Raw genomic sequence first — 21,387 nt, 5'->3', positions numbered from 1 at the left:
AGCCACAATCAAGGGAGAATAACTGCACCAATGTCCAGGATTGCAAACTTGCTTGTCACATGGTGGGCAAATTACTTACTTGCCCTCTCATCATTTCCCCGCCTCACCCACATGTCTGGCTTTCAAAAATACTCTGCTTTATAAAGATAACTTGAATAGTACACATATCATAGTGTCACTTAAATACATATATCCTTATAGAACTATGTTAGGCAAACTGTGTACAATTGTGCCATTATTCCCCCCATCTTGACTGGGAGACTACAAATGCCCAAATGCAATTCAGCAAAAGGCAAAAAATAAAATGGTCTCTGAGTACAATACTTTCAAGGACTGAGCAGGGCAGGGTTTAAAAAATAATAATGCGGATTCTGTGTATTTTCTTAGGGTGTTATGAGATATTTAAAATTAAGAAAACACACGGCATCTGGGACTGTGGACTGTCTTCCGTCCATGCAGTGACTGGAACAGTCACTTCTTAGCTTCAAAGTGAGGAAAGGGAAGTGGTTTTGTTACTTGTGCTCATTAATTAGGTAGCATGGCCTGAGGGTGCCAGCTGCTACCTTGCGTTGAAGCTAAGCAATGCCAGTCCCAGTTACTGCATGGATGTGTGTCCGAGATACCTATTGTGTCCATGGACAGTGATTTTTCACCCCCTAACATCACTGTAGCTGTAAAAATATAATTAAAAAAAATACATGAACTATATAGACGTGGGCACAGAACTACAGATACCCTCGGCCATCTGAAGTGATTTTATTTATGGACTGCACATAGCCGTGGCTATCTGTAGATTTATAGTGTGAATATCGGGAAAACTGCCTAAAAATGATTTTCTTGCCCACCCAGGCACTCACTAAGTGCCCCTCATCTGTGTCAGCTCCCCCAACTCCCCCAACTCCCCAGGTGGCCTCCTCACCTCCCCTGCCCTCTCCCCCCCCCCACAACACACGCTGTTTCTGTGACACACTTTGTTTTGAGAGGTCGGCTTTTTGCGGATATAGCTGACATTACAGAAAAGCTTTGTGTTGCAAACTCAGTCTCTAGACCACTTCCAACTCCCAAATTTCACTTGGTGCCCTCTATCCACCCCCCACATCTAGCCTGATGTAATTTGCATATGTTTGACCTGCAAATGTTTTTTTTTCCTGCTGTACCCTCAGCGGCTACCACTTGCATTGTGAGAAAATCAAGATGGTGGCTATTTAATTTCTGAAAACACCCAGTTTTGACAATTAAGCCGAGATATAGCTATCTATTTTGGAGATGGGGTGCCTTTGGCCGTGCCCACTGTATATGTTCCCCTAATATGTTTCTTTTACACCCACTAGGTGGCCACGGCCTTTGGTCATATGCTGCGCAACAAGGGGCACAAAGTTAAGGTGACTTGCTTCAAATGACAGTGCTGAATTTCAAGGGTTTTGTTGCAGTAAATCTGATCACCTTAACTCTCTATTAACAAAGGTTTTTTTCACTGAATTTCAAAACGTGTTTCTATGTTTGTTTCACGTTAAATTGGATCACCTTAACACACACTCAATTAAAGTTTTTTCGCAGGATTTCAAGGGTTTTGATATGCTATAGTTTCTTTGGGGCTCACTATGCATGGCCTGCAGCCGTGGCCACTGTACTTGCTTCACAAATGAGTTTCTTTGGGGCCCACTAGCCATGACCAGTGACTACATGTAGCACCATTAAGTTTCTGCGTGACCTACTAGCCATGGCCTTCCATAGTGGCCACTGTACTTGTTGCACAAATACGTTTCGTTGGGGCCCACTAGCCATGGCCTTTGGCCGCGGCTACTGTACATGTCGTACCAATACATATATTTAGGGGCCACTAGCCCTGGCCATGGCCTGTGGCACAAAGTCCCATTAGCCACTGCTTAGTAGATGTGATCACTGTAGGTGTACAATTTCCTTTTTTTCTCACCCTCTCCCAATTCCCACAGGATTCCCCCGATATACCCACAATAATGGCAATGAACTACACAGAGCATACAGACAAAGGCCAAAACAAATTCCTCTGCTCCACCATCGCCCTCACCTGGTGTGGATGCATCTCCATTACATCAGTCTCAGAATGATGCTGAAGCACTGCGGGGGAGGGGGGTTCTTCACAGGGAGGTCGATGAGATGAGGAGCAGGACAGATAAAAGGTGCAGTGGGGATTCGTCAAAGTGCCCCATGGAGCTGGGTGCACCATCCCTTGGCCTAAAGCTGGTGCCATATCTGTAGGGCCGTGAATCGAAGCATGCTGACAGGAGGTTGGTGAAGGGGGACTCCCACAACAGTACAATATGATATTTGCAGTATCGCCGGCCCTTTACAGGGCATTGATATAAGGCGTATCTCCTTGGAAAGCTCTGTGCAAGAATAAATCATTATAAAAAGTGAAGATACATTGCTCCATCTCAAACAAGAATAAGAGTTGCTCCCACAGAGGCAAGGAATGTGAAGGGGCCCACACCTGGCTCAGATCATGGCTGCGTCTTTAACGTGTACAAAGGTACAGGGTGCCTCATCTCTTGGCTGAAAATAGTGATGGCCCCTGCCTTGTAGAAAGATTTGGACATGAATGTCCACATTTCTGCACTCCCTTTCCATAGCAGTGATTCCTGCAATGCAGCACGTGTTGGGCATGAATGTCCACATGTCTGCACTCCCCTTGCACAGCAGTGATCCCTGCAATGCAGCACGTGTTCGACATGCATGTCCACATGTCTGTGCTCCCCTTGCACAGCAGTGATCCCTGCAATGCAGCACGAGTTGGACATACATGTCCACATGTCTGCGCTCCCCTTGCATAGCATAGCAGTGATCCCTGCAATGCAGCAAGAGTTGGACATGAATGTCCACATGTCTGCACTCCCCTTGCATAGCATAGCAGTGATCCCTGCAATGCTGCAAGAATTGGGTGTGATGGTCCATGGCTCTCCAGTGCACTATGTTATGACCTCTCTGCCTCTGTCAAGGCAATAATAAGGTTTCATTGGCCTAGGGCGTGAATCCTAGGCCATTTTGCCCTTAAATCTGATCTGGTACCTCCCACAGAAGACAGCTAAAACTGCATTGCTTCGCCCGCCTCCCTTGAGGACTTAATCTAAAACACCCATCGCGCGTGGGTGGACGGCCAGCAGAGTGATAGAGAGTTTGAAGACTTTGAGATGTCAACTGGAGCTATAAAAAGTTGGAGATTGGTGTGATGCACAAATATCGTCCTTAGTGCCCAATACAAATCCTGCTACAACCCCCATCCGCGCAGCACATTCAAGCCTGCACATGTGGCCAGAGACTGAAACAGCCTCCCCCTCTTATTATAGTATCTTGAGGCTGCTACTGGATGGTCAAACTGTGTGGCTGACATTGAGTATTTGCACGATGGCAGCAGAGCCATGGATCCAGGTGCTCTTGACCCACTGGACACATGTCTGCAGGACACCAGTGAGTGGTCAGCCACTCTCAGCTGCACTTGGCCACGATAGACGTCATTCCATTTGGGAAATAATGCAGTGTTGTATGAGTTCTGCCATCCTGTCCATGGCCCATCCCCAAGATTGATGGGGAACTTTCTTCTAATAGCCATAAAGTAAAAAAATAAATAAAAAAAATAGGTTTTGTTTCTTAATTGTTCAGACCTCCATCACTGATTGGCTCTTTTTTACTAAGTACTGTATTTAAAGATAAACTTTAAAATAAATAAAAATCTTTAAAAAAATCTCCTAAACGAATATTCTGTGACTTTTAGCTTCAGAGCTGATTTAAGTTATTTTATTATTCATAAAAATGTGGGCGTGTTTCTTCTTATCTGCCAGATTAGTAGCATTGCATTAGCATTCAGTTTAACTGTTTTGGCATAAAGTGAGGAGATTTTATTGAACCTTTAAACTCGAAAACATACACTCAAAGACTATGAGGGGAACTGAGAAGATATTCCTTCTAAAAAAATTCAATCTCAGCTGTGAATTGATTTGGTGGAATATCTGGTCCACGTTTTCGTTTGTTAGGAACTGACCTTTTTATTGAAATTTACTTTTAAAACATGCATTTCTTGGAAAATGAAGTTTCGCCTATTCTGGAAGCTCGGTCTCATTTTGTCATGCACCAGGCAATTAAACATTACAATAGATGTTTTGTATATAAATGAGAACATCATGAAATCAGTAAATACGGTGTAAACTGATAGCTTTAACAATTACATGTCTTCATGCCTTTTGTGTTGTGTATGGTTACTGGCAGAAACCTAACAACAAAATGAAATAAATGTCATACAATTAAAAATAGATGAGATGTGACGTGACGTGGGACACACAGCCTGTGGGTGTTGTTTGGATTTTTACCCACCCATGGCCCACTATTGGGCCATTCCAACCCACTAAGTGACCCTCCCCGCCCACAACACACAGTCCTTGGATCTCATTGAGATAGTCACTTCTATGCTGTCTTTTGAAAGGCCCTGGCTTTGTTGCACGCACCTGCTGTAATACACATGTCTTAATCAAGTGTGTCTTCAACGAATTGATTTATAAGCAGTATGTGTGTTCTTGCATCTGCTTCTTGCACTGAATTCCTGTTAAGAACATGCACTGCAGAAGCCAACCATGTTGGCTCTTGTTTAAGCATTAGGCAGGCATTTTCCAGGCATTGCCTGAATATATCCAGGCACCATTTTCCAGATGCTGCTATCGTATGACCAGGTAGAACCATTATGGCAATATCTGGAAGATGGCTATCCCACATTTACACAAAAGCCAAAATGTGTGTCTTTCCCTCGTTTTGGGGGTTTGGCATGCATTGGCTTGTTAGCACCGGCAGTGGGCTGTCACATAATTACTACTGTTCTGCAGGAGTACAGGGGTGAATAGTGGCTAAAGAGCCAGTTCAGCCCACTAAAACAGCAGTGATGCCTATCATAAAGGTGAAACAGGCACATCCTGACCTGTATACCTCTTTTGCTGCTTTTGGTAATATGGACCGGGGCTGGCCGTACAATTCAGGAGAGGCGTGGGCTGGTATAGAAGTCATCCAAACGACAACAGTAGTATGGTGGTACCAATATAAAATAATGACCAACCTTAATTGGAAACTTCATTAAACTGACACAGAACTAACATAAACACTACCGGCAACTCCTGTAGGGGAAAACAAAGAGAACGCAGACTTTAAAGTAAAGGGACCTCCGGCGTGGAATACAGTGGCACTCAGGCAAAAATGTCAGCAGCAAAATGAGAAGTTTGTGAAGATGTCTTTCAAAAGGTAGAGAAGGTGGCTTAAAAGCCACTAGTGTCATTTAGGGCAGTCAATACAATTGAAGTCATAAGGGTATTCGGATTCTGTCTCCCTCTCCATTTATGTTAACACATCATGAGTAGAACCAATTATGTTACCTTAAAAAAAGTGATTCAACCTTCCGCTTAAGTCCCTGCTACTAGCTAGATGTCCCTCTCCAGAAGACAAACTCACTATCCCTTGAGATGTGGTATCCCTAGTCAGGCGCTGGTGTATTGCATATCTGGGGGAAGGGGAAAGGGGGGGAGTGGGTAATACTCTCCCTAGCCTGGCTCACTACTTTCCTATACTAAAAACTGCACACTAAGGTCAGTCAACAGTTGTCTTTTAATGGTGTTGCTGGCCCTTCGTGTGTCTTATCATAAAACACGGTGGTACACCCACCGTTTAGTGGGAATATTTCCACTAGGTTTGGTAAAAGAATCTGTGTGTCCTATATCCCAGATCTCTACCAAGTTATTGTGGATCTGGTGGGTTGGAATAGTAGCCTAGTCCAACCAGTGTCATTTAGGGCAGGCCATGGGGATGTTCTTATCTTTGGGGCCCACCAGCATCAGGCTTGGCTAATCAGGGTTGAACTGGGAGTCTGGGCACTTTCAGTGCCAAGCAGGGAGCAAGACGTCGAGAGGCGGCAATAGGTTCCAACGATGCATCGCTGTTCGGCAGCAGCTTTGGCTCAAAGAGGCAGTGGACGGCAGGCCATGTCAGGCTGGTCAAGTTGGAATACTTGGTGGCCTTTGGCATGGAGAAGGAAAGACTGTCCTTTAGTGGTGATCGTGCGCTGTTGGCTCAACATGGTGATGGGGCTCCAAGAGTTGCTAATTAGGTGTTGGTGTCGAGTTGGGGAGAATAGACGACTTGGCAGGTCTCATATGCAGTGACGGCGAGGCTTTGGCATCAGTTTCGAGTAAAACTCTGAAATACGGTTGTGGTCCAAGGATGACCCAGTTGATTCCCTTGCAGTGGATTGGATGGTGCTGTAGATGCCCAACTGGCACTGAGGCTGGTCAATGATGCAGGGAGAGCCAGGGTTTGCTTTCTGAGTTCTGTGATTGTTGGGAGACCCAGTAGAGCATCTCAGGGGCATGATGTGTCCTTTCTTCTGCCCTTCTTGCCCAGAAAGGTTTGCAGGGTCCTTTGCATGGCAGAGGACTCTGGAATAGATTAATCAACTTAGTGGAGTGTCTCCTCTGCCACAAAGGCAAATTGCTACAGTGGATTGGCTCAGATCAAGCCTGTTGTAAAGGGTCCAATCCAGGCTGCTGTAACAGCTGGCCTTTGCCTGTTGATGTCATACTCAGAGTGCCTTGTTTGGGGGAAGCAAGGAGCGGGGACATGAAGTCTGGGGAGCCCTGGGAAATCCAAGAGGGTGAGACCCCTCTATGCTCTGAACTCATTATCTGGGATACTCCAACTCTACCCCCTTCCTATGACTGCCTATTTCAAAAGGAATCCAGTAATCAACACCCTGGTGTGAGAGGGCCATGATCACGGTGGGACTGTCTTCCAGGTAGTGGTACTTGGGGAACTTCCTGGGGATTGTTCCTTTTCCCCAGTGGGAGGTGTCAACATTCCTCAGGGGGATTAAAGAAGAAACATCCTGTGCTGGGACTCGCATGGTTGTTGTGGGTAGACCCAGGCCAGACAGCTAATACCTACCGGGCCTGTCACGAATGTATCACCTCTCCAAGCTCACAATAATATGACATCCACTGCTTGTGGCTGGATAATTGTGTAACCTCAGTAGCCTAGCCACCAGGTGAGAACCGGACATGGATTACAGTTAGGTATTAATATGACACAAGGCTGCTGGGGTACACCATTATAAGAATTTGACCCAGAGGTGCAGATTATTTTTTTTTAAAAACACCTCTTGCTGTTGGAACTTTGTTTTCCAGAAGCCTTGTCCAGATCTCATCTTTAATGTTTAGTTCACTGTGTCTATCTCTGCACCCATGCCTGTGGGCTACCCGCGCTTTATTAATACATAAATAAATAAATACGCACAAGCTGCTCTGCTGCAACAACAGGGCAGTCAGTGGGCGATGTCAGGAGACTGTCTCAGCAAAGGTACATGTATGCACTATGTGTTGGCATGAAGCATTATAAAAGTGGGTCTGATTAGAAGGCATCCCTGTTAAAATCAGAATCACCCACAACATTTTTATCTTACAAATCAAAGTAATTCAGTCTTCCCTCCCTTGCAGGGAGCATTCTGTCACAGTAACACATATTGTAGGTGAGGCTCCTGTATTATTCATATTCCTGGAGTTATCTACTGAATGCTTCACATGGCATGCACTGTTTTTACTGTGTCCTTTCGTTTTCTGTTGCCCCACAATTTCACTGTTGCCCACCTCCCTACGCCAGAGCCATGTGTTGCTCCATGCGTGGGGCCATAATGTCTAGTAGATCCATGTACCAGCAGCTTCTCTAGTTGTTCCAGGTGTACAATATCACACTCTTACTCATTGCTGGAAGGGCCTTCTTTCTCTTCCTGAGCGATTTCCTGTAGAGGAACGGAGCAAGCCGGTTGAGGCGCTTATAGGCTGATCACCAAATCCACTTGGTGCTCATTGGAGAACGTACCAATGGCGTTTGCGGCAGGGGTGTCCTTTTGTTATTCGGGTTTTTTTGCTACTGTTAAGCATACTCTGGCTCCAGCCCTCCAATACTCTGGACTTCCTTGCTCTGCCATACACCCTGACACACCTGCTCCATCGCTAGCTCCTCACTACCGCGTGGATGACACTATTTCCGCAAGCCCAGGGAGCTTTTTCGTGTGGCCCAAGAGAAGGTGCTAGTGCGGCACAGGGTCGGACTGGGGCATACAATTGTCTCAGGCATCAATGAAAAAATAGCCCGCAGTTGCAAATGGCAATTCATTCCTTTTGTGAAAGACTGTTTGAATAGTAACCAAGGGGGAGTTTATTTTTTTATAAAATGTGATGCAAATTGTGCAATTTAAAGAATATGTATTCAGCAACAATAGTCAGAACTACTAGCCACATAGTGAAGTAACTCATCAAACTGGCCCACATTGGACAAAAAAGCGGGCCCACTTTGATCCAAAAAACACACTAGCAATTTACGTTTTTGGTTCAGGCATTGCTATAGGCCAGTCTGAGCCTGGTGACGCAGTGGCGGTTTCCTGAAGGTCACCTCCATCTCATAGCACCATGGCAGCAGAAAGCGGCTTCGAAGACTCCCCGTCGAGCATGTTCCATGAGCAAGTCGTTTTTTAAGAGCCATGACACTCGTAAACAGTGTCCTCGGGGAGTCAGACCTGCTAAAGGAATAATGCTGCAGGTGCCTCCGGGTAGCAGCAAGGGGCCAGCGCTCAGCAAACGGCATGAAAACCCTCCCTGCAGCCAAATAGAAAATGTAAACCTCCGACCACGCTATCGTTGTGGCTCTCTTTCCGCTGTTTACCCCGCATAGTTTAATTCCCAGTTAACGTATTCCGCCCTCAAGTAAACCGACATCTTGACACGCACATTTTGCCACAGTGGCTGAGAGCTGCATTCAGAGAAACGTGTTTCTTGTTCGTGTGCGCTTACCTTAATCTGTTAAATGGTGATGGCACCAGCCCCTCCCCGATGGCAAGCAGCCACAATGCATGTGCGTGGAGGTTTTCTCTAGAATTTTCAAATGGTTAGAAAATGGGATGCGTTCTGAAGGCTTGTGGTCGCCTGTCACCCGCAAACGCAGAACCTGGGCCGTGAATAATAAACAGCATTCTGGGAATTTCAGAGAAAAACACTTTCTCACCTTGCTGGATGCATCTGAAGTCGCAAACATTTTTTTAATAGGACAAAAAGCTTTCATCATGCCAATTTTATGAGTGCCCATGAATAAGCAAACACACACCAATACTTCTTGTCGCTGAAACAATATTTTTCTTTTCAAATTGCTTCTATTCAATTTGTGAAACACCTACCAGAGTCATGATGGCGTGGCAGACAGCGCGGCTAATATTATGAAGGATTAAAAGCTAACACGCCTGAACAGCCTGGTTTTATAATGGATTAAACGCTGGCTGATTTTAAACTTTATTTTAGGTTTGGCTTACATTGGCAGGTAAGAATCGCAAAGACCAGAGGCAATCCTTCGCTATGCACATATTTCTCCCTTCGCCGGACATAGAAAAGCTTTTCACTATGTACAATTCAAAAACATTTGTTTAGTTCAGGGGTCTGCAACTTGTGGCTCTGTAGATGTTTTGGGCTACGACTCCCATGATTCCTCAACCTTAATGCGCTGACTAGGTGTGAGGAATCAACTTCTGGGGGCACCAAGGGAAGAATATCGGTTTCTAAACCATCAATCAGCCCCACACCTCTACTACACCAGAAGGGATCCGAACAGATTGGAATACAAGTGAATTATAAGACCTCCTTGTCCAATTTTGGTAACGTGGACGGAACGGCAGGCTTATTGCCTTAAGGTCATGGATTGTTGATTAGTTGCAATACAGCGAAAATACAATTATTACCCACTGATAAAAGGGACTGTCCTCTCAAGGTTGTATACAAATATCTACTTTATTATTATTCAACAGACAGTTCTAGCACACAACGAAATACATCCTATCCTGTAAAGGAATGCAGAGGACAGACAGTTTCAAGAAAGAAAAGGGATGCACTCTAGACACTGACAGGACGGTAGTCAGTAAAGTAATGAATCGCAATAGTTCAAACATACTTGGTTTCAATACAAAGGGTCATAAAATGTCACAAAGGCCCTTCGGAGAAGGACCAGGGGGACAGGACGACAATGTACCTTGTGTTTATAGAAGTTCTTGGTGCTCGACAACATTTAGTCGCTTTTAGGGCACTTTGCAGTTTCTGCGACAGAGTTCAAGACGGGAGACAGCTGTGGGTATGAGGCAACAGGCAGTTCGGTGAGTGAGGCTGGACGGACGGCTGCAGACTGGCCTACATGGCGGCTCAGGGTCCTGAATCATTGTCTCAATGCTAGTCGGCGGTTCTGAAGCACTGGTCGAAGCGTTTCGGATGGATTTAGCAACTGCAGCGTAACAACAGTTAGCTGTGCAGTTGGTTGCAGCTTGAGGGGCTCAACTGGCTCGAAAATGTCCTTTAAGGCAGACAGCGGTAGAGGCTTGTTGATGCACTCCTCCTAGCTTCATCACTAGGCTTGTGTCTTCCTATAAGGCAGACGGCCTAAAGCTGAGGAGAGTGTTGCAGGCAGCTGCCTTGTCCTTGGTTTGGTTTCAGAGACTCTCTGGCACGTCCCACCTAGGAAGCTTGCTGCAGAGCCTTGCAGGGCACGCTGTGTGCTTGATGGGTACCGGTTCTGGAGCTGCTATAGAGTCCTCTGGATTCAGTATCTCCCTCTGTTCCCTGTGAGGTATTTAGGGGAGGGATCTTGCGTCCCTGTTGGAGGTCTTGGCCTTCCTTCACTGGTGGAAGCTGTAAGGAAGACTGTACCTTCAGCAAGGATCCAATGCTGAATTCTTCTTGTTACTTCAGATGATGTGCCCGAAAGAGGGGCTCAACCTACTTTTAAAACCAAATGGGCCACAGTGATTGGTGTAAGCTAAGCCTACCTTAATTAACCAATACTGGGTCCCCACCAACAATTTCCTGTGTGCGTGAGGTCATAACCGGCAACAGAAAAGGTAAATGGGTGAAAACATGTAATACTAAGTTCCATCCATCTTCCTGTCTGTTGTGGAAGAAAGGGGCTCTCTAGTTAATGGATCTCTCTGTGGTTGCTGATTAAAGTGGCAGGTCTCCCTTGAAGCTGCGGCGAGAACAGATGTTCAGTCTCCATCAATCCACATAGTTGTACCTTCTGAATGGGGTCCCCCTGCATGGATTGTCTACTTTAAACACATAGTCCCAGACATGACAGGCCATTGCCCTTGATACTGGGAGTCCGGAGCTGGATTCAGGTTGACACAGTGCATATGAAAGGTTGTTGGGGTTTTCCTGTCTTTTGTTAGTTCCGCAAGCTGGGCCCCTGTGGGACTATTTGAATTAACTCTGATTCGTATGAGAAACTGCCACCAGCAGAGCCAACTGTCATGGCTACAGGCCCCAGAACACAAAAACCACACCATCTAGTGATGGGGGGAATGGGTCACTTGACTCACTTATGTCCCTTTGGGACCCATAAACACAGGGGCCCTGGCTGGACTCAGTCCTGGCGCCTCCAGCGCCAGGCTCATATAGAGATGTGAACAGGAACACTTTATTTCAGTGCAGGAGTGCTTTTACTTTATTTCAGTGCAGGAGTGCTTTTATTTTACAAGAACTTTCCAGGAGCTGAAAGCCTTTGTTCCAGAGAACATCCTCATGTGCTGACTCATCGGCTGTGGCTCCCTAGGCCTGGTCTTCATGTGCTGACTCATTGGGTGTGGCAGGGTGTGGCAGGCAGGCTGAACCTGGTGGGTGTGGCTTCAGAAGCTCAGCTATATAAACTGCTCCATCCTTAAGGACGGTGCTTCGCGTTAGTGTGCACTTGCATGCAACGTGACGCTCAAGCCACTTGGTCCAGTTTACTTACCTTTGAAACCAGGCGTTCTCCTGCATACTCACCTCCAGGAAACTGGTGCTTCATTGCTTCATCTGCGGACTCATCTCCTGACATCCAGTTATCTTAATCCCGACGCCGCAGCACCTGGACTCCGCATCCACGAACTCGGACCCTGTGAAGAAGAAGAAAGACAAGGTTAGAACACCCGTCCTATGGCCGCGCCGCATTTCAACCCTGCGTGCCTGCTAGTTAGCAATTTACCAGCTACTGTACCGCTGCAGCTTCGTTCCTCATACCCTCCGGCTGCCGCCTCCAGCTCTGCAGCTTCTGCCTGGCTGGCAACACCACCTGCAAGGGAAGAAAGCAAAAGAGAAAACATCAAAAGGGGAACGGACAGCAATACAAGACAACAAACTTTACAATACAACAAAAACAGACGAGAAAAGACAAAGGCAAACAAGAACACTTACCTGAAGTATAGTGGATTAGTCACAACAGGACTGGACTACCACGTGCAAGGAACCAGTGAAGGAAGTCAGTCCAGATCATACAAGCGCCCCGGCCAGAAGCAGCAGGACGGAGTGCTCACCAAAACTAATCAACAGGAGCAGCATCACCTATTACCACCAGTCACCACATAAGCGCAGAGGGCCAAGGCGGACCCGGGCGACCTCACCCCCGGGAGGGCTGCAACCGTGCCCCAACACCTCTTCAGAGACCGGTTGAGCGTAACACCAACAAAGGACAGGGTCGATCCATGGAGCCTGTGTTAGTTAATTAGGCTGGTCATGGCAGGAGAAAGGTTTTGCCTTCCCCTTCTGAGATGCCTTGTTGTACTCTTGGCTGTCACATTTCAACTAAATGTGACAGGGGGTGGGAGGGTGGTGCCTGTAGACTATGTCCACCCAGAGTACACTGGTCTATTTGTATGTCATGCGGTGAGCATATGAAAATGTGTGCGGATTAGCCCCACACATTTTCTGGTGGTTGATCTACCATCATTCAATTTCATTTAAAATTTCAGAAAGCCCAGGTGAGCACACACCCACTGTACGTATGATCGAATTCCTCACACTAGGGCTGATGGGAGTTTTAGTTCAAAACATCTGGAGAGCCAAATGTCGCAGACCACTGGTTTGGTTAATGCTTTTTAGGGTAGAATGCTAAAGCATATTCATGACCGCCAGATATTTCACTCTCAAATCCCCTAACATCTGTAGCTTCCTTCGATGGTAGGTCCACAAAAACCCTTCCGAGGCTTCCTCCTGCCTCAGACAAAAAAACAGGCTTTTCCTAAAACAATAACCTTCGTCAGTTGTCCAGGCACCTAAAGACTGCGGGAATACAAGTTAGTAAACGTTGTTCTATCATTGCCTCTTTTCATCAAGAATTTGGACTGGTCCTTGATTTTTTTCACACAAGGTAAGTGACATTTATGCCAGACCTTGCCTAACAATAAGGCAACATTTGCTATTTCTAAGGATAATTTGGCGCCTCCCTGCTGGACGGACCTGGAAATCCTATTAGTATTGCCCTACCCATGTCCTGACAACTAACATCCTCCTAGGCAGCCTTTGCAGAGCATCCGAAACACTGAACAGGCATGCCCCGCACACCGTCATAGAAAAAGATAGCACAGCATAATAGGGTTGAGACAAATGGGAGGGCCCCATGGCCTGCGAGCAATCACGGTAGATCTGCTTCTAGTGTTTTCGGTCTGGTCCTTTCCAAATACAAAAATTCTGAGGCAAATCAATTTCAAGAAATAAAAAGAGACATTGACAAAGTTCAGGATGTAGTACTGAATCATTATTTTGAGTTGTCAGTATAGTTACTTTTATTAAAATGTATTGCGCGCCCACAAGCAAAGGCATCAGTGCACCACAAAGCTCTACCTGGGTAGCGCTTTTTGATTTAAAGGCACAAGGGCTGCCATCATATGTCAAGCACAACCTCAAATACACCATGTATTCCATTTAATGCCAGTTGAGGCTTTATATGCATGTTAGTATTGCCGTATGTACTATGCAGCCTCATGTGTGCAGTTGCTGCCATCTTATACCAAGGGCTCGAAATTGAAAGGGAGCTGGGAGTTTATTAGCTCTTGGATAGAGCCTAACAGAGTATGGTTAGCTTGACACCACCAGCTACCAGGAGCTACTTTTGGCTCCAAAAGCCAACTGGTGACGAGCAAACAACCCTATGTGAATTTAACTGTTTGTGTTTGGGACAATCTATAAACAACCAAACACATCTGCATGATAGTTAAATCATAAGATGCCATATATAATGGACAAAAGAATATCTTTGCATCTTGTGTGGAAGTTATATTTGCAGAACTCTATGTACTCGCTCCTCCTTCCTCAGTGGTAGCTCCTGGTCACTGATTAATGCTGAATAACCAGGATCCGCTTTTAGCTCCTACTTATCCAATCCCAATTTCGATCCCTACAAGTGGACAGTCAACTGATCCAGTAACCCCAAGCAATTCCAGTTACCACCTCATGTACATGATATAGTTATCCCACTGTTGCTTCTTTCAGTTATTTCCCATTATGTTATTTGTTTTAATTTTTATTACATTCTTAGATTTTGTAGCTCAACAAATAACAGAAATGGCCGCTTTGAAGCCCGGGGAAAGGGTGGAAGGTGGGAGGACGAGGAAACCACATTTAATCAGTCACAGTGCAAGCCAGAAAACATAGTTACCATCACACAGAAAAATACACAATATGAAAAGCACACCAAGCACAGGGTTTCACAACCACAAAGTCAACGTTTCAGATGCTTCAGAGGAATTCAGTGTAGACTGCAGAACCAAGCCTTGGCCACTATCCTAAACCTTAAATGTTTAGTCTGTGCCCTGATTTCACTGGGGAACTTATTCCAGCTGTTAAACCCCACCACTGCCAACGCACATCCTCAATGCCGGTTCCTTCTGAAAGTCTGGGTAGCCATTAAGTTATGATTGGTGCATCTCAAATATCTTTGCGTTTGGTATTTTCATGGACTGTTCCTGGTGGACCTTGTGGGCAATGTCCTGCTGATCAGTTAAGTGGGAATATGAGCCCCCCCATTGCCCTTGCCCAACCCCCTCAGAAGCCATTAGATAGATGCTGATGTGGTAAGGGGTAATAGGCCTACATGCATGGCAGCACCTTCCACCTGCAAGGATAGAAGACGGACAGCAATGAAATAGCAACAAAAGAAAATGCAAGAGTTCCTTGACTTACATTTGCTTTTGTGCTGAGGAAAGACCTGACCGCTTCTCTAGATCAGATACACAAGGATATTGTCTAGGCTGGTATATCAGAAGTTAGATGCCAAAGCTAAATAACAAGGGCTCTGCTGAACTAGAGCAATATTTTGTGATCCTAGATTGATGATAGAGGGGGTTGATATACATGGATACATTATTGCAACAACAGAACAAGGTCCAAACCACAGTGACGTGCATGGTAGAAGTTCAACGGTTATGACCAAGTACATCTATTCTACTGCCTACCTGTTCAGGTGGAGCCTCTTTTCCGTGTATTGGCCTTGACCATAGACAGGGTGCTCAAAGGGCTCGTTGATGACGACTTCAACCCCTTCTCCATCGGAGCTCTGTTCGTGGCTGTGCTTGCTGATCATGTACAGTTGCCCGATCTTGTACTGCAGAGAGGGAGAGAAAGAGACACATGAAGAGAAGATAGGATATCGAGAGAAGCACAGGAGTATGAGACACAGGGACGGCATTTCACCAAAAGGCATGGGGTAGCGGAAGTGACATTACACATCCCTTGCCATCTGGGGACATCACAGGAAGTGATGTGTCGTTTGACCCTGCCCCAAAGTGACATCGTGGGAAGTGATGGCACACGATCATCAGATGTGTCTAACACTCGTGTTTCCAGTCACACACATACACCTTCTCTCGCATCCACTCACACTGCATCCTCCACACAGGCACGCACCAATCCACCCAGAACATTCAAACACACGCTATCACATTACTACTAATTCACCCACCAGTCACTCACTCATACACCTTCTCTTACATTTACTCTCACTGCATTATCTAGACAGGCATTGGCAATGCCAACAGTTTGGTCTTTTGTGAAGGCATGGGAAAGTCACTTGCCAGGCAGTGCTGTAGTGGCATTAACTACCTATTGATGCTAGCAGGTCTAAAATGGTGGGAGTACATGGGCCTATCAGAGCAGTGCCTGGCAAATGCCCAATACTTATACCGAAGCCAAAACTAGTGCTTATAAACAGGGTGGCTGAAGCCAGACATGGTTAAAAAAAAGAAATATTACGCTATTAATGCGTTTACAACTCTGATTAAGTCATTCATTCAAAGTAGACTGTTTTGAAAAACACTGGCAGGCACTCGCAGTGCAAAGTTGGATGTTAACGCTTGAATAAAGCTATCTTAAAGAGTTCCCATGAGGAGGTGATTTAGGCGGGAGGGGCAGGAATGGCCATGGAGAGTACCATAGCAATGGGCAGTCCATGAGTGGGTAAAAAACCAAACAGCTCCTGCAAGCTGGGTGTCCCTCCTCATATGCCATTTATCCCCATCTCTACTCTAATGCAATAGTTTTGGTTCATAGGTGTTGCCCAAACTAAAAAGGAACTAAAGAAACATGCAGGGCGTAGTCCAGGACTGGGAGCATGGAGTCTGCGTGCTATGTAGCCACACAGACACCTGCCCCAGCTTATAGCCAGTTAGCCTAACTCATGTATTCTCTGAGTTAGTCAAACCTACTATCCTCAACCACCTGTGTATATTCTAAGTTGAATGTCACCCGTACATTCCCAAAGTTTACTGAACTATTTGCACCGTCCCACACATTCCACTATTTCTCAATTCCAGTATAATGGTGGCTTTTGCAACCCTATTATATTCCTAGTCTGACAATCTTCTCAGTTTGCACTACAGTAGTATGGCCATTTTCTCAAATCCAGTAGATTTCCCATTTTATGAATCAGTACACACAGTTCCCATGGGGTTCATGTATGTATATACACCACCAGCATATTGTACAGTACCACAGTGTACAATTCCAACATAATGCCCTCTTGCTCTCAATTTGAGTACACACCCACTCTGCTACTGCACAGTACCATTTTACTTCCTCTCAGATATCTTTTTGTTCTGCCTGTGGTGTCCCCCAGGGGTCTAACCTCTCTCCCTAGCTGTTCAACCAGTGCCTGGCACTCCTTGCCCACCGCATCGCTGCTCTCTGCCCCAATTTTCAGTGCCATGCGGATGATACCCAGCTCATTTTCAGGCCACCCTCGGCCTCCTCCTCTCCCTCCCTCATCTCTGACAGTCTGCTATCCAGGAGTGGTGTGCCGCCAATGACCTCTGCCTTAATGCCAGTAAGACTTAGATTCTACTCATCGGCACACCCACTCCCTCCTTTCCTGCAGCTCTCTGGTCAGCCTCTCTTGGCACTCTTCCTGCTCCCACCTGCAAGGCTAAAAAACCTTGGGGTCATCTTCGACTCCAAACTCTCCTTCTCTCCTCACATCTCTGACGTCTCTAAGAAGTCACACTACCAGCTGAACCTCCTCAAAGGTATTCTTCCTTTCCTCTCCTTCCCCCAGAAACTCACTGTCTCCAGAGTTCTGGTTCTCTCTAGGCTGGACTATAGTAACAGCCTCTACCTAAATCTGCCTGCCTCTACTCTCCGCCCTCTGCAATTTATCCAGAACAGGACTGCGAGACTTGTCCTTGGCCTTAAGCCCAGGGATCATATCTCTCCAGGACTGAAATCTCTGCCCTGGCTCCCAGTGGCAGCGAGGATTAAGTTCAAAACCCTCTGCATTGTCCACAAGGCCTTCTGGGCTCTGGGACCTCAATACCTTCAACTCTCTCTTCCTAAATATCTCCCTTCTCGAGCTCTTTGCTCATCCGCCTCCAACTCAATCAGGGTCAGTCGCTTCTCCAAGCAACAAGTTGGTAGGAGATCTCTCTCTTCGGCAGGGGCCTCCCTCTGGAACAACCTTCCTGCCTCCCTGAACCTCGAGGAGAACCATCTCTGGTTTTGGAAGCACCTCAAAACATTCTTCTTTGCTTCTGCCTCCTCTCCCCCTCTCCCCTGCCTAATTCCTGGCTGATACTGCACTGGTTATCTCGGGCCCAGGTCCCACCAGTTGCACACCTGCACTGCCTTCTTGGCAATCCCTGCACCTGGGGACTGTTTTCTGTATCCCTTACAGTCCCCCTACCAGCACTTATGTCTGCACTTACCTTGCACTGGCCACCTTTCTGGCCGTTTTACAATCTTATTTATTCTACTATCCCATGCACTGCACTTTCCCCTCTCCCTTCCCCCTCACACTTTTCCCTTTCCCGCTTCCCATGCACTTGCGTGATCCTGAATGACACCTGGCCTAGTAAGATCATGGTCTGTCTTCCCTTGTCCCCCCCCTTGCCTTGTCGCGCCTTGAAACACTTGTGTATAGGCACGTTATAAATGCCCTATCATATCATTTCATACTGGGAAATAATTCCAGTTGATTTCCGAGAGTGTTCAATCGCAGTATATTTGCAGTTTGACATTCCTGGTTCAACCACACCTGTATATTCCTAATTTGAAAAAAATATGCATGCTTTCAGTATGGCAATTCCCAATCTATTCACAGTTTTCAAACTGGAATTCTACTAGTATAAACCTAGAAACATTTATTCAAACAAGAGTATATTGGAATGTTCACATCCTAATGCATGCATACTCCTAGCTGTACAATCACGGTGTGTTACTCCTTTTTGCAAATTTCCAGCAAACTCCCACTTAGAACACAGCAGTCTATGCTTAGTTTAACTACCTTCCCAGAATACCGCCTTTACAAAATTCTGTACATCTCCATTGGCAATGCCGGTAAAAACATATGTCCAAGTCCAGGACATATGGTATATTAACAATAAGCAGTCCTTATCCTCGGAATGCCCCCTGAATGAATATGTACCCTCAAGCAGTGCAAGAGAGCGTTTGCACACAATCACATTAAAGAAGTCTCCCATACCCTTCCTTGGTCCAATTGTAATATCATGCTGTGCACACACCTAGCTTTCATATGTAATTCCTAGGTATGTGGGTGTTGGACTGGCCTATAGGGAACTCTGGAGATTTCCCGGTGGGCCTCTGCACCCTGGGCCTCTTTTGTGTGGTAGTTCCAAATTGTCTCATAGGAAAAGCATTGGGCTTGCTGAAAATGTGTCATATGAGGCACCTTTGACCATTATTTCCAGGGCCTCTTTTAGTTTCCAGTCCACCCCTGGTTATTAAGTAGTTTTTATGAATTTCCTGTGTGCTATGAGTTGGAGATTATCATCTCAGAACCCGCAGTCAATTCACAAACAGTATTTAACTAATGTCGCAACACTTAATAAACACATTGCAAAGCATTTTTAAGAAGTGTGAACATGAGTCTCTCCACACTATTAGATTGGAAATAGACAGAATAAAAACACTTTCGCCCAGAAGGCTTTTAACTAGGTCTATGCCTAATGGTATAGCGTGGATAGACTAATATGCACACTTTTAAACCTTGTACCAGGGATATGCATGTTATTTAAGTAAACCTTCAATTTCCAACATGCTCAACAACTCAGAACATGCTGTAAATGTACAAAGTACTTAAACAACATGCACATAAATGCTTAATATGTTACAAAACTTAAACACATGTGCAAGCGAGACACTGCATAGTATTAGATGAACAATAGTAAAAAAAAATGTCCATTCATCCGTGGATGCGCAGAAGTCTTTTTACTATATCTATGCTTAATTAATATTGTGCGTAGACTAACTTGCACATGTGGTAAATTGTGTCATGCATTTATCAGGCATATGCAAATTTATAACACATTCTGACATGGAAACATCACCATGTCAGAATGCACTTTAAATTCAAAGTGTACTTAAATATTGTGCCTATAGCTAGTAAATACATTACAAAGTGTATACACGTGCAAGTTAGTCTCTCTGCACTATTACATTGAGCATAGACACAGTAGAAAGACTTCCACTAACCCACAGGTTTACAAAACTTTTTTTTTTACAGATCTTGAATAGTGGGCATAGACTAACTTTCACATGTTCTTAAGCGTTTCGGTCTACCCACTAGGTTTTGGCACATTTTTCAATTTCACTGTGCATACTATTGTATTAAGCACAGACATAGTATGAAGATGTCTGTGTTCCTGCAGGTGCACAAAGTCCTTGTTATACTTCTAGTGTAAATGTATAGCTGTCAGGGCAGGCAATAGTACCCAACCAGCAAAAGCTAGACTTCCTTTTTTTAAAACAGTCACATTGACAGGAATTTCTGTCAGTCTGCACCTGCGTCCAACACCCTGTCGCACCACTGTGTCTCAGGGTTCGAGCCCCTCTCTGCTTACTATTTTCCTCCTTTAATGACATACTGTCTCCTGCAGCACCTTCTCAACCACTCCTCTTAACCTTCACCCTCCTCCTCTCCTCTGCTGTCCCCTCTAATCTTCTCCTGAGCCCTCTCCAAGTGTCTTCAGTCACCAGCATCCTCTTCACTCCTGGTGCCATCTGCCTCTCCCCACCTGACATTCTTCCCTCCCTAGCACCACTCCCGGCATGCTCCTCCTTCACTGGCCTTCCACATCTGCTGCTCGCCACTACTCACCCGCCCCCTCACCTGCACTGATCTCCAGCTTAGCGGCCTTCTTATTCACTTTTTCCTTCTGCCTCATACTCCTGGATTCCTCTTTGCCACCTCCTCATTTTTCAGCACCTCTCACCTCTTCTTCAAGCTCCTTCCACCTGCTTCAACTCCTTCTGCCCCAGCTTATAACTTCCTCCGATGCTGCTCCTCTGCAACTTGCCAGCTCTGCCCTCCGGAAACTGCGGTGTGGGGAGCTGGCTCTTAAATAAGGCTTGGTCTGAAGGACTTTACTCCAATTGTCAGATGGAGTCAAGGGCTCTATCTGGGATGCCCTGTAGTTTTCAGCTTTTGAAACCCATTCCTGAATGCCAGTTTTTGCTCGCTGGCTGCAGGTGCTGTTCTCTCCGCTTCTTGCTGGAATAAACCCCACCCCCCACCCCCGGCGAGGGCATCCACAGAGAACCTGCAACCACCTTGCAGTTTATACCCAGTGTGGCGGAAGGAAGTGCATTGTTAGCTGATGTAGCGAGAGGACTTTCAGGGATGGCTCCCTTTTCCCCGTGCCAAGGAGAGATGTGGAAGGGAGTTCGAATCTCGCTTAAAGCTGCAGACACGATGGCAAAAAAAGAGCCCTGCAACCCCTCCTCTTATTGAGGGGAGGAACATTCACACCAAGACATATGCAAGAGAAATGGTCCGTCAGCCTCCTCACCCATCAAGGGGAGGGCTCCGCACACCAACTATCCTGTGGTGTACGTGACTCAGCCGAAACGAACTCTGTGGACATGGTGAACCATTGAGGAGTGTAAGAGGATTCAATTCAACACTACAGCTAAGTCAGCGCCTAGTCTATAATACTGAATGAAAACCCTTATTGATATATCTTTATGTCCAGTTCATGCGTTCTGGATGACTACCCCTATATAACACCCCTCTCTTGGAATCCCCCTGACCCCACTGAGC

The 21,387-nt window shown here is 45.9% G+C and overlaps 1 protein-coding gene across 1 annotated transcript in view; it reads right to left on the bottom strand.

Annotated features, from left to right (window-relative positions):
- The window catches only part of LOC138526746 (cytoplasmic phosphatidylinositol transfer protein 1-like), a 511,789-nt gene that overhangs the window by 210,227 nt on the left and 280,175 nt on the right, over window positions 1-21,387 (bottom strand). The window contains exon 2 of the mRNA XM_069637411.1: window positions 15,296-15,444. Coding sequence (XP_069493512.1) covers window positions 15,296-15,444 — 149 coding nt within the window. The remainder of the gene's footprint in view (window positions 1-15,295; window positions 15,445-21,387) is intronic.

This window comes from Ambystoma mexicanum, chromosome 1q, assembly GCF_040938575.1.
Source record: "Ambystoma mexicanum isolate Mex_15411 chromosome 1q, UKY_AmexF1_1, whole genome shotgun sequence".
Classification (NCBI taxonomy): domain Eukaryota; kingdom Metazoa; phylum Chordata; class Amphibia; order Caudata; family Ambystomatidae; genus Ambystoma; species Ambystoma mexicanum.
This window is presented reverse-complemented; position numbering and strand designations above follow the sequence as displayed.